Source organism: Hippocampus comes, unplaced genomic scaffold (assembly GCF_001891065.2).
Source record: "Hippocampus comes isolate QL1 unplaced genomic scaffold, H_comes_QL1_v1.1 scaffold74, whole genome shotgun sequence".
In the NCBI taxonomy this organism is placed as follows: domain Eukaryota; kingdom Metazoa; phylum Chordata; class Actinopteri; order Syngnathiformes; family Syngnathidae; genus Hippocampus; species Hippocampus comes.
In genome coordinates this window covers 51,507-65,160 of record NW_017804812.1, presented here as the reverse complement: position 1 = coordinate 65,160, position 13,654 = coordinate 51,507, and the positions used below count along the sequence as shown (strand labels likewise).

Genomic DNA, 13,654 nt, shown 5'->3' with positions numbered 1-13,654 from the left:
CGCTAGTCTTCCCAAGTTGGCTTCATTCGGAGCACCGTACATGGCCACCAACTTCAAATGGATGTGTCATCAAGCCATAGAACCGAGGCATTTTTCTCCCAAAACAATGTCATCATAATCCATTTGAATTATAAATAATCCGAAAAAAAATTTAATCTGCAACTAACTCCACACACTAAATTAAATGTCAAATGTATGGTTGCAGGAATATATTAAAAGAATCAATTTAATGTAATTAATAAATTAAAAAGTTGTATAGCAAAAAACAAGCAAACATCCTATTGTCCCCCCTCCCCAAATCCCTAAGAAAATAATAGAAAGAAATTTTAAAAAATTATAAATAGCTTAAATTTTCGACATACTACATTTTTGTAAATGTTTAAAATAAATGACTTCATTTCCCCAGGCAATCAGCAAAAAAATGTACTTTTTAAAATCTGTATTTACACTCATTGTTTTTTTTTTGGTTTTTTTTTAAATAAAACTGAATTATAAGGCAATAGAACCGTGATTTCCTCCTGCTATTCAGCAAGAAAAGTCTAAACGAATTCATCTCAGTATTTAATCATAATCATGGCCACAGTTTTCAGTCACTTGATTTTAAATGTCATATTTTTACAATCATTTAGAAATAAGACTCATAAAAATGAATCAACTATTTCCTCATGTCTAGTGCTAAAATATATATGTATACAAGTCTCTGTTGCGAGTACCCCCATTAGGTTTTCCAGTTTCATTTTCCTCCACTGAGAAGCTAAAACAAACCTTGCAGCGTATTGCCACATTTCAAAGCGCACCCTGATACTGTCCTCTTAAATAATGCATCCGGGATGGAATTTCCCCTCAAATGAGTCGTTCAAACTTGCACTTGGCAAAAGACCCAAGCCAACTAAGCCGCAGCAACAGGAAATAAAGAAATCACTTAAACCCTTCTTGGTTCAGTTAAAAAAAAAAAAAAAAAAGTGGATTAGTTTTGACCCTCCCGCAGCCGAGAGAGAGTATTTACGGTGCATCTGTCAGGTTGTTGTTTCAGCTCGCTGAGCGTGCCCGACATTGGTCAGGATTTGACTGCACGCCACAGTTATGTGCGTGTGTCTCCAGTCATTTTCAATCTTTTTAAAGTAGACATTGTACATTCCCCCTCCCCCTTTCACAATTTAAAACCGTTTTCACCTGTCATAAGATTGTCACATCAAAATACCCCAAGGATTCAAAAAAAAGACATTTTTACAGTATATTCATGGTCATGGTGAAATTCAAGCAAGTAGCAATTAAATTGCATTCTGACTGCAGAATTTCATCACCAAGAAACATGCAGATAAAAATTTACTGAGTTGTTTAATTACAACACTTGATGAGTAGGCATGGAGTACAGACACAACGATTTGTATACAAAACATTAAAACGTCAATTTTCCAGAATAAATGGGGGGAGAAACATTAAAAGCAGGATTGTGCTGCATCAGCAGAAAAACCACTTGAGGTCAGCAAAAGCACACTTTTTCATTGTGTTGGTAAATCACTCCCAACTTCCTAAATGGCATTTTTAAATCAATATATATTTTTGAAGCTATCTTAATGTAGTCACTCAGTGAGAAGCAGGCTCGTTATGTATGTGCTTAAATGTATTTTTTTCCTCTGCAGTTGCGACCGTTCAACAGAGGAAGGACAGGCCAAAATTATTAGGATAAATTCCAGATGGAGATGTGTCCCATTACTTTTGGACAAACTACTTTAATGAGATTCTCCCAAAGGATGTGGACTTTATGTATGGGTGTAACGTGTCTCAATACTTTTGCCCACTCATTTTATTCGACTCAGAACACAGTCTGTGGACTAAACTGATCGGGACCCATGTTCACTGTCGAAGTGATTCTCAACCAGTGTGCTGTGAGACCTCAAACGTGCCGCGGCAAATGATCAAAATTTCACCTAATTAATGATAAAATGATTTAACAAATAATATCCCTCTATCTATGCCAATCACTTATAGTGACAAAACAAATAAATGATCTTAGATGGCAAAAGGTATGACATTGATGTATGTATCTTATGTCTTCAAACGAGTGCATCTCAAGGAAAAGAAAACAAGAGGGGGGGGGGTTGGGAGGGGGGCAAAGGAAGTGTGTCATTACTCAGCCCCGTGGCCCCATCCACCCTCTCATCATCATCTAGTGATGATGTAACACACGCACAGCGTCGTGGTCACTACTAGTCTCAATATTTTATTTTAAAAAAGTACAAAAGATGCAACGGTAATGATAATAAAACCAAATGCTGTCTTGATCATGACGCTGCGCTTCGCAAAGATCCCTTTGCTTTTCATTTCGACGCCTCTTCTTGTGGCTAATAATAGCTGTGGACTACACACACACACACACACACACACACAGTGGAGTACTTATATGATTCATCAAACGATCAGTTGCCAGGAAAAAAAAAAGCCCAAAACGCTGTTACGCTTGCTCATTTTCAAATGTCTCATGTATTAATGCGCTTACTGTTGCATATGCAGTCATGCTATGTAGAAAAAAATGTGTACGACTACTGAGAAAAGATAAGTGAAGAAGTGGGTGTGTTGAATAATGTCTGTTACTTCAGTACCACGGACAGCTCCGGGGATATATTGAGAGACAATTGCAGAAAACACCCGAATGACGACGTTCGCTTTCGAAAATGGATGCATCGTTAAACAAAAATACCAATAATCACTCTTGTACTTGTCTGATGAGTTTGACTGTAATGTGCAAATTTCGTACTTTGCGTCGTTATTTGAACGCGACATGCGAGCTTCCGATTCCGGCTCAACACTGAAAAAGACCATAATGCTTTTTTTTTTCTCGAGGAAGAGCAAAATGCGCAGTTTTTTTCGAGTCTGTCAGCGTGGGAACACGCACAAAAAAAAATCCGCAACACGGAAAAGTTCAAATATGAAGAAGTGGTATCTGCATGCGCGGCGTTGTGTGCGCGATGAATAAAAGAAGGCCGACGCACTCGCGCGTGTGTGCGTGAAGACAAATGAGCCGCGCGCGGAAAAACGTAGGCTGCTGGCCCCGCTCTTGCCCTCCTTTTCCTACGTGCGCACCCTCTCCAAAAAGCCAAGGGGGGAGAGGATTTGGTAACTAGAGCCAAAATGGACGCCACGTGTCTCACTAGGCTGCTTAGAAGACTTCTTATTCAATTCTGGTAACATTTTAGGACAAGGGAACCATATTTGGTCACTTGTGCCAAAATGGATGCCAGTCAACACTCTAGTAAATAGTAAAACCCTGTGATTCATGTGATTTGGACCCGAGGAAGACCTTAAAATTAATTTTGATAGCGTTTGTGCTGGGCATGGGTGTGTGCGTGTAGTCCACGGTTGTAGAACCTCTATTCTCACAGTCAAGGGAACCGTATCAGATGTCACACATCTCATAAGGCCGTAAAACCATGTGATGCAAAGCCTAGAAAGACCTTAAATTCAATTTTGGTTTTACATAGGATAAGGGAACCATATTTGGTAACTGAAGCCATAATGGATGCCACATACTCAATAAAAGACAGTGGAGACTAGAAAGACATGTTCAATTTTGCTATCCTTTTTTTAAAAAAAAAATATAGGTTAAATGCAACTACACAGCCGCAGGAACCATATTACATTCACATAGCTCGTTGATAAAAGGCAATGAACTATATTTGGTAACCAAAGCCAAAATGGACACAACATGACACACTACAAGGCAATGAACCATGTAATGTGTGGGGCATGGAGGACCTCATCCAGTTTTGGTAGCATTTTCATAGCAAGGGATTTTGGTAACTGGAGCCAAAATGGATGTCCGACACCCCATATTTCCTCTTCTTTTTTTTTTGCAGAGAAGGGTCTAAACATGTCCCAGCTTTCTGGAAGGCATTGTCATGCCTTCCAGAGCTCCACGGCCCCCACCCGGCCTAGCCTGCAATGGCCTCACGGCACATTAAACATTTAGCAAGGCACTCTGGAAGTGTCCATTGCCGTCTTTTAGAAGCTAACAGTGGTGCAGTCCCTCTCTGTGTTGCTAACACTAGCTAGCTAGCCCATAACTCCCCTGCCCTTCCCTTCGCCCCACAACCACCCCCTCCCTGACTGACACACAACCATATGCAAAAGCAAAATCATTGGCTCGGAAAGGCCAACTATGTTCAGAGCAAGACCTGCATTAATCAATATTGATCCATGCTGTGTGTATCTCTATCTGCCGATACTTATGCAATGTGTGGGTGTGTGAGTGTGTGTTTGAGCGACCAGCCGCCTTGCTGCCGCAGTCAAGTGTTACAAAGGCACCATAGCATGGCGAGTTGTATTGTACCTTTAAAAATGCTGGTTGAGATCCACAATTTATCATAGCAGTCCAAGGAACAACACGCAGGAGTTAACATGATTGTGAGGGCCTGTCTCTCAGCATTCAAACATTTTGACAGATTTTAAATAGCGTGAATGCTTGTCTGCCATTTTTCCACTATTTTAACGTGCATTATCATTGCTGTGAATACTTATCTCTCAGCCTGTAACATTCAACATTAGTGTTGATGCTTGTCTTTCAGCATTCAAACCCATATTGGTAATACTATGACTAATTGTCTCTTACCATTCAACTATTTCAACATGGATTCACATGACCATTTTACCACACATTTTAGTGTGAATGCTTGTCGCGCATTCAACTAGTCGGAGGCTACTATGAATGCTTGTCTCTCAGCATTCAACTATTTTAACACATATTAGTAATAATGAGAATACCTGTCCCAACATGGAATCATTTTAAAATAGTGTGAATGATTGTCTCTCAGCATTGAATCCACCCTAGTAATGTTGGGAATCATTGCCTCTCACTATCCAGACAGATGTTGATTTAACATCACTGTGAACGTTTGTCTCTCTGTAATCCCATAAGAAAATATTTGTGATGTTAGCATGAGGTGAAATGAGATTAGATTAATTAGATTCTCGGCATTTATAAAGCAAAGTACACATGTTCACGCTTGTCTTTTTGGCGTGATTTTATTTCAGCACATCTCGCGAGAATTGCTCCGCTCTGCTCACACGCGCCACCAGCGTCACTCCTCCTCTCGCCAGCTCCTCCCTTTCCGTGTGTGCGTGTGCTGTGCTCTGCTCTTCAGACTTGCCTGCCTGTCACTTCGCTTGTGTCGAAAGGCTAGGCTACGCACCACTCGATCGGACCCGCGCACGGAGAGCCAGCCGCCGTCACAACCCCCACCCCTTCCCCGAGGCTCGGGCTCGCCCCTCACGGCACCAACCATGGCGACCACCGCAACGTCCACCCGGTTCACTGACGAGTACCAGCTGTACGAGGAGCTCGGGAAGTAAGCGGCACGCGCGCACACACACACACTACACACATACACACAAACGCACTGGGTTTGTCTTCCAGTCCCCCACCCCCGCAACAACCTGGCCTCACTTTATCGCAAGGCTGGCCAGCTAGCAGGCTAACCTTTTCTGGTAGCTTTGGGAGGGACCGCCGGGGCTGTGGCAATATGTCGCGCGCGCTCGCTCGGTCGCCGCCGCTAAGGGCAGCAGTTAGTCGGGCTATGGGCTCGAGAACGATCGCGGTACTCCACTAGCCGTGTTAGCCCCATTTCATTTTTTTTAATCCAAGAATGGTGGTTTGTGAACATAGACGCAACCACCATTTTGTGCCCTCGCAGAGCCCCCTCCGGCCGCTGACATTTCCCCTCTACCCACAACCCCCCCACCCCCGTCCCATGGTTTCTTCTTGACAGCTCCGCGCGGGCTCCCTCGTCCGGAGACTGTACTCGTTAGGCCGACCGCTTTTTCTGTTTTTTTTTTCCGCCTCCCCCCACCCAACACCCGCCCACCCCCAATGAGCAGCTGCAGATGATTTGTGCTCCCGTGTTGAGTAACGTTACATAGCCCCGGATCACCTAATGAGGAAGTCATGCGGTCCCGGCTGCTTTTATAAATGTCTGCGCCGTAACGCCCCGTGCACCAGCTGCCCCCCACCAGCGCTGTCCTTGAACGCATCGTGGTTTGCTCTCAGTTTTTGTTGTATTATTTTTAAAATTGGACCTAATCAGCACGCGCACGAGTTGCTGACGTACGTTTTCGCGGTATTTTGATGACGACATCACAACCGCTGCTGTTTCATCATCATCCTCCTCATCATCCCCCCCCCCCGCCCCTCAAAGGCAGCATCAGCCATGCCTCTTATAAAGATGTTGAATACTGACTCTCCTTCAACACTGACCACTCGCTCCTGTTTTTTTTTTTTAAATCACTAATGCATCTTTTCCACCATCGCTCATTCCTGTCAAGTTATTTCACGTGGGGCATAATGTCACCCGTCACCTCTCGTTTGCTGCTTAATAATTGAAAGCGAGAGGAGAGCGAGCGCTGGTGGTGAGGAGCTGAGTGCGACGGCAGTGGCCGCGGTGGATACTCTCATGGGTTGACAGGTCGCCAGGAGCCCCCTCCCCTGTAACTGAGTGCTTACGCAGGAGATGATGGTGCTCTGAAAATGATGGCGCAGAATCGCAGTGTGGTAGACCATGGAGTGTTCCATCCGGGGCTGTGTGTAGAATAAACCTCGGGCTGTGTGATTATGACAAATGTAATTCCATCTGCAGCATTGTAGTTGCGTGTCTATGGAAGATTAGTCAGAAGTACTTGGTCGTTGGGCTGTGTAGTCCATGACCTGAGCGGATATTAGGCCATGTTTCCACAGAGAGGTCCTGTTCAGTTAACCACTACATGGTGTGGAGTGGATAAATCCTGACATCGGGTCAATGAGAGCCCTTCTTTTGGCTGCAGTTCGGTGTGAGGGTTGAGGTACCCCCAGTGGTACGGTACGCAATGCACCCCCCAGGGGTCTTCCTGTGACGCTGTCCTCTGAAGGACCCTTCGCAAATGGTGTCCTTCCAAGGCTGCTCCTCGTGGAGCTTGCGTGCATCCCCTAAACTGTGGCAAATTTGGACAGGCCTCGCGACTCTCACTTGATTGTCTTCTGTACCGCCACAAGATGGCGGCAATGTGCTCGGCTGCTAGAGACGAAGTGTTGAAGAAGAGCGGCGTAGAAGAAGAGTGGAGCAGTGTAGGCTATAAAAGGGTCCTGCGAAGCAGCCTACGCTCGGGGCCCGTTTCCATGGAAACAGTGGTCAGATTTGAAGGGTGGATTTGGACAGCAGTGTGCAGTCGAGGCGCACCGGAAATTACGCCATGTGATCTTTGAATTTGGACTTTGGAGAACACAGTGCAACCAGGGGGGTAGAATACCTAAAGGGCCTGGAACGAAAAGGTACCACAATTCATGGTCTAATTTTTGAACTAGTGTATAAACCCAAAGCATAATTTCGGGGTTAGTATTTAGTTCATACTACTTATTTTCAGCTTTACATTGTGGTACTACCATGGTGGCATCTCAGATGTAGGAGGAGATCTAGTAATGCTTATTTCGTATCACTTTGACAGATAAAAGCTGTGTTTCCACCTCCCAGTTTCGGGAACTTTTGATTATTTGTATTTCAAGCAGATTTGTTCCACACCTGAAAGGTTCCTGGACCTTTAGTTTCACATTAATGCTCTGGAAATGCGCTGAAAAGTGCCTATTTCGTAACTCTCTGGGCTTGTTTTTGTAGGGGAGCTTTTTCAGTGGTGCGCCGATGTGTCAAGAAATCCTCCGGACAGGAATACGCCGCCAAAATCATCAACACCAAGAAGCTGTCTGCGCGAGGTATGCTAACACGCACGCACAAAATGGTAGGGGTGTAACAAAAAATTATTTGAATCGAAAAATACGTTTGGATTTAACCCAACCCAGTCAAATCATGACATGACATTACGATTGTACCGTCTTTGAGTTGTATCACATCCCATATATCGAATAATCTTTTATGAGAGATGCACACTAGGCATAAATCGGTGTGATGTTGCTGATTATTTGCTGTTTCTTGTTGTTGTTTTTTTAGTTTTACAATTTTCACCAGGCAGACTGCATTTTGACTGCACTGCATCACACCAACAACCATTTGATTATCTTCTTTAGTCAGTTCAAAAAAAAATCTTATTACCTATCTGAACGTGTCTTTCGCAACAGATGCAAGCTCATGCGTTGAATGCAATTAAGATGGTGTGAGTGTACCAAATGAAGTAGTCCAGTGAGTGCCGCATGTTTTAAAGCAGGACGCTTTTGTGTTTTGTCTCTTCTTCGCTACCGCCATAATTCCAACAGCCGAGGCGATATCCAGTTCAATCATAAGGTTTTATGATCAGCTTAAATGATCCTGCCTTTTTTTTCTTTTTCTTTCAAAGGCTGTATTAAATAACTTTGTTTCTCCGGACATCCTCTGTGCCGTCAATTGATCCAAATTTCCAGCGAGGGGTTGGTAGCGGGGCGGGGGGGTTCGACAGCTCTGCTGGGCTTGCGAGGATGAAATAAAAAACCGCAGCGGTAGCGGCGGAGGGGCAGGATGTGAATCAATGTAATTGTTGCCGTGGCGTCTTCGCGTAGCACTGCAGCTCTCGGGGCCTGAATTTTATATGCCGCCGCATCGCCGCGCAGCTCCACGCCCACACACACACACACACACACACACACACACACGCACGCACACACGCAGGCTTGCTGCTGCCATGTTGTAAGCATGGCACGGACTTGTGTGGAACCTCCCTTGGCTTCACAAACCTAATTGCCTCTCCCCCCCCCACCACTACCCAATTATGCCCCGTGCTAGCATTAACACACATACTCGCGTCTCCCTTTGTTCTCGTCAAGTCCGTCTTTCGCCCGTCTTCCTCGTGGCCTCTCTCTTGTCTCTCCGTAAAAGGGGGATTGAGGCTAATCCATTTATGCTAAATGTATCTGGTCAAGCACTAAGACCCCACAGATTCCATAGGCGCCTCCCCGTTTGCCCTGTTGTCGTCTGACGGCATTTGTGTGTGTACGTGTGCGTGAAGTAACACTAATATAGCACGCATCTGCGAGTGCGCGTTACGGCACTTATTGTTCCATCTCTGGCGTCCAGCAGTGGCCATCTTGGCGTGGGCCTCGGCGATATGGCCATAAAATAAAATCTCCGTGTATTTTTTTTTTTTTTTGCACAAAAATCCAATTGTAGTATATTTCTTATCTCAAATTCACTTTCCCCATCGAAATGAATCGAAATGCCATTAATCTGTTCCAACCCTCCCGCAAGAAAATAGCATTCTGTACAATTGTACTTCCCTAAAAATGTACACTAATGATATAATCGCCCCATTCGTTAGCTTGGCTGGTGCTTTAAATTGCTTGTTACCATTAAGCTAAGCGGACCTGCCTAAGGCAAAACCTCGTGCTTCTTTTAAATACACAGTGTAATACTATTTATTTATGGGCGCTTAGACAGTAAACTAACAGGGAGTGGCATTAAACAGCCCGGAGGCTCTTTTTTTTGGAAGACTCGTTCACTATCTGCCATACTGCTGCTTGTTATGTGTAAGTTGAGTTATGTTCACTGCCACCACGCAGCGCTCGTATCTTAAATGTCCCCTTGCAAGTCAAAGTAAAAAGTCATCTATATCCTGTATTTGTCACATGCGTTGCTATTCCTGTGACTCTACTACACGCGACAATATGCCATAATTCATTCTCACTTGAATCCTGAAGTTCTGATTCGGTGTTAGTGTTTATTGGCTAATCGGCATCTCAATTTGAGTCACCACAGATTCACGCGCAGACCTCGCATCATTCAGTGATGCTGGTGTACCGAATGATTTATCGGGTGAGAGTTTTCTAGAAAGCCTAGTTCATTGGCTCGTAGCAGTGGGACAACATCAAGGTGAAGACTCAAGGAGACGCACAATAGAGTCAAGTGTGGAGAAATACACACACACATAGAGTCAAATAGCAGCGCGGTGTGTGCAGCTGCAGTGACATGCACCTACACGCACTACGGCAAACGCAACATCTACTAGTTACTCCCAGGCAGGCTCTGCGTGAGGATTTGACTGGTAGGGTGTTTTGGGTTTTTTTTTCTTTTTTTTTAGCCTGATGGTGCGAGTGTGACCTCACGCGTGGCCTGGTGGGTAAGTCTCGCAAAGCTCTGGTAAACACTGCAGTAATCTGAGGGGAGGGGAAGGCGGGAGGGAAGGAAAGAGGGCGTCGGGAAGCAGCGAGGCAAACGGAAGCAATGGGAACAGAAAGGAAGTGTTGTTAGGCACTCAAGTTTGGGGGGGGTGGGCTGTTTTGTTTTTTTTGTTTTGCTCTCTCTACTTCCGTGAGCGCTTCCTGACTAAAGGCATTCAGAAGGTAGTTTTGAGTCAGGGAGTGGCGTCATTTACATGTTACATGCAGGTTGACACCCCCCCCCCTCCCAAAATCCTAAATATGAATGATCAGATGTTACCAAGATGATAATGCGGTTTGCGTGTGCATGTTTTATTTATGGACTGGCAGAACTTGTTGACGCTTCAAGGATTTATTTGATTTGCTTCCAGTGCATGGCAGGTGTTCATGGTGCAGCCACCGGAGGCAAAAAAAATGTTATAAAAGATCACAAGGATCAAGTCGTAATGACACGAGAATTAAGTCACATTACATTACATTGGGAGGGGGGTGAATTTTACAATGGTGAAATTTGTCAAATAAAAACAAAAATTATTACAACAAGAGTCTTAAGCCCTCCATCTGCAAGAATCTGATACTTAGAAAAGTGGTCCTATGAATGACACTCTCTTTTCCTCGAATTATTAACGTACTCCCTGCTGACACTTGGTAACACAATTTTTGCCCAAAAGTAGATCATCAGGCGCCTCAGATTGTCCGTGATGTAAGATGGCCGCAAGGCCCGCCCCCCCTGGCAACGCAGATGGCCAATTAGAGAGCATCAGGAAGTTCCAGTGTAATTATCCTCCATCCCTCTTTTTTTTTTTTTCCCCCATCTTCTACCAACACACGCACGCACATCAAGAAATGTGGGTGGGGGGGGGGGGGGATTGAATGAATTAGTGAGTGCTGCAGTGACACTGCACCATACCGGGCACACACTCCCAAACACACACAGGGAAACGTGTGATCCTCTTCTAGCAAATGGACGCCGGGTGTAATCCACCCTCCTTCTCGCTGTCTGTCCCGGCGTCCTGCGTCAGCGGCGTAATTAGGCGGCGCTTCGGGTCTCTCCCTCCATCTCTGGAAATCTACACCTTGCGGGGAGGAAGAAAAAAAAAAAGAGAGAGAGCGAGAGAGTGATCCGAAATAACAGACTGTTGCTTTAAAAGCTCTCCGACGTAGCAACAGGTTGGACAAAGCGAAACAAAGAAGCCGCATGACAGCTAGAGAGAAAGTGTGTGTGTGTGTGTGTGTGTGTGTGTGTGTGTGTGTGTGCGTGCGCGCGTGAAGGGGGGGTCGCTTTTGTTTTTTTGCGTTAAGTCTTATTACATGTTGTTATCCTTAAATATGTTCGTGTAAAAGCAGTTTCCTCATAAGATTGTATTCTGTGACAATATAAGCACTGAAACAACCAAAAGAAAGAATAGACTCTTCTTTCACCAGAACGTTTTTCTAGCTTTTGAATTCTTTAGTGATCATTCGTCAAACATAGAGAGGTCGCTTTCACCAAAAACACCGGTTTCTGAGCAAACAGTAGAGAAAGGCGGCTTTTTGTGAAAAGAAACCTGTCAGGATAAATGTTCCTCCTGTTGCCCACTGCAGATCGCAAGGTCATCTGCTGAACATCATGGTACCTGGCGGATTCCAGTCGAACCTCATTTGTCAGACTATCCTTTGCATTACAAAGAGAAAGGGGCTCAGATGGGATCCCTGATGGAGTCCCACCTCCACTGTGACTTCTCTGTCACACCCGCAGCACACTTGACCGCAGTCCTATTGCTCTCATGAGTATCCCGTGCCACTCTAACATACTTGTCTGCCATTCCAGACTGACTTGACTCAATGTCTCGACTTAACTTCTTATTCATTTGTGTCTTTTTTTGAATCCAAAGTGACTGCCTAAGTCTCTGACGTCTTCTTCCATCACGCCGCTCTTGGCTGCCAGGCCTTCCTGATAATCTACGAGTTGCAAATGTTAGCTACTCTTCCGCTAACATGGCGTCTTTGAATGAATAGTGTGTTTGTGTGGCATCCTCAGGTGGTACAGAGAGAGCTCAAGAATATGTAAATGATGACGTTTTTCACTGGATAGTTATTGGGGAAAAATAGTGAACTCTTGTTCAGCAAATGTTAGCTACTCTTCCGCTAACATGGCGTCTTTGAATGAATAGGGTGTTTGTGTGGCAGGTGGTACAGAGAGAGCTCAAGAATATGTAAATTATGATGTTTTTCAGTGATTAGTTATTGGAAAAAATAGCAAACTCTTGTTCGGACAACATACAACCGTAGAGCATTCCAGGAGCCCAACAAATCCATAAAACTGTGCGCACGCGCATTCTCATCCAAAAGTGCAAACGCAACAATTAAATTATGATGTTTTTCAGTGATTAGTTATTGGAAAAAATAGCAAACTCTTGTTCGGACAACATACAACCGTAGAGCATTCCAGGAGCCCAACAAATCCATAAGTCTGTGTGCACATTGTCATTCCAAAAGTGCAAACGCAGCAATAATCCACACGGGGACGTTATACACCCTCATTAATTTCCACCTGTCCTGAAATTACCTTAAATGAGAGCACACATATGCAAACCTCTTCGGTGAACCCTTCTCCTAACAATAATGTGGCTCCTCAGCTGCACGATTGCATTTTTAATTGGTTGCACCGTATCAACCGCGAATTCCGGCTAACTGATTCTGTGAAGTCCAAACCCTCCATTTTGTCTCTCCTCAGACCACCAGAAGCTGGAGCGTGAGGCTCGCATCTGCCGACTGCTCAAACATCCCAACATTGGTGAGTTTGCTCCTGTGACTCGCCCGCAGAATAGACGCCTCGGCTTCTCATGGGGATGTGAAAAGGGCAAGGAAGGAGGAAATGAGGAAATGACTCAATCAATGACACCTTTCTCATCACGCTCACTTCCTCGCGTCCTACATTTCTTTCTTTTTTGTCTTCCTTTCCTCCTTTACACCCTCGCTGTATGGATTTTCACTCGTTTGCTCGGTTTTGACACATTTTGGCACGGGCTGTGTTAAAAGTTTGGACAAAAGAGGGCACAAGAAAGAGACAGATGGAGAGACGCGAGCGAGGAGAAGGAGACAGATGGAGGAAGGAGCGTGAAGATGGAGGAGGAGAAGGAATGAGCAGTCACTCTGGTTTCTCGCCGCGGGGCCAGCCATCCTACTTGGCCATATTATACAAGTGATATTCTTTTTTTTTTTTTTCTTCTTCAACGCAACGATAAGCCTTGACATGCTGAAACGAGGCCTCCGCTGTGTCTCGAGCTGGCTCTCTGACGGTTGCGTGTCGCTTGAACGCTGAACAGTTGACACGATTTCAATTTGGACGGGCGTAAACCCGAATGTGGCGTGAATAGCCTGGCGTCAGAACAACAAAGTGAAAGAAGCAGGAAGTTGACACAGTAAACAAAGGAGGACATCTGTGTTCTTGTCGTTACGTTACGGACAGAAGAGCGCACGTTTGTGTCCTGACAGCGGCTGCGCGATATGGCCTTTAAAATCAAGAATGAAATAGCTTCCAGTGAAATAATGGAAATAAATATTGCAGGA

General features: G+C 44.8%; 1 protein-coding gene across 12 annotated transcripts in view; it reads left to right on the top strand.

The window, feature by feature from the left end:
• The first annotated feature begins 5,088 nt into the window (after positions 1-5,088).
• Positions 5,089-13,654, top strand: part of LOC109512904 (calcium/calmodulin-dependent protein kinase type II subunit gamma) — a 28,055-nt gene continuing 19,489 nt past the window's right edge. For 5 of the 12 annotated variants that reach the window (XM_019865082.1, XM_019865043.1, XM_019865006.1 and 2 more), the window contains exons 1-3: positions 5,091-5,345; positions 7,638-7,732; positions 12,819-12,878. In XM_019865082.1, coding sequence (XP_019720641.1) covers positions 5,281-5,345; positions 7,638-7,732; positions 12,819-12,878 — 220 coding nt within the window. In that variant the 5' untranslated portion in view covers positions 5,091-5,280. Of the gene's footprint in view, positions 5,346-7,637; positions 7,759-12,818; positions 12,879-13,654 lie in introns of all 12 variants that reach the window. The other 7 variants (XM_019865068.1, XM_019865092.1, XM_019865050.1 and 4 more) reach the window with 4 other exon arrangements.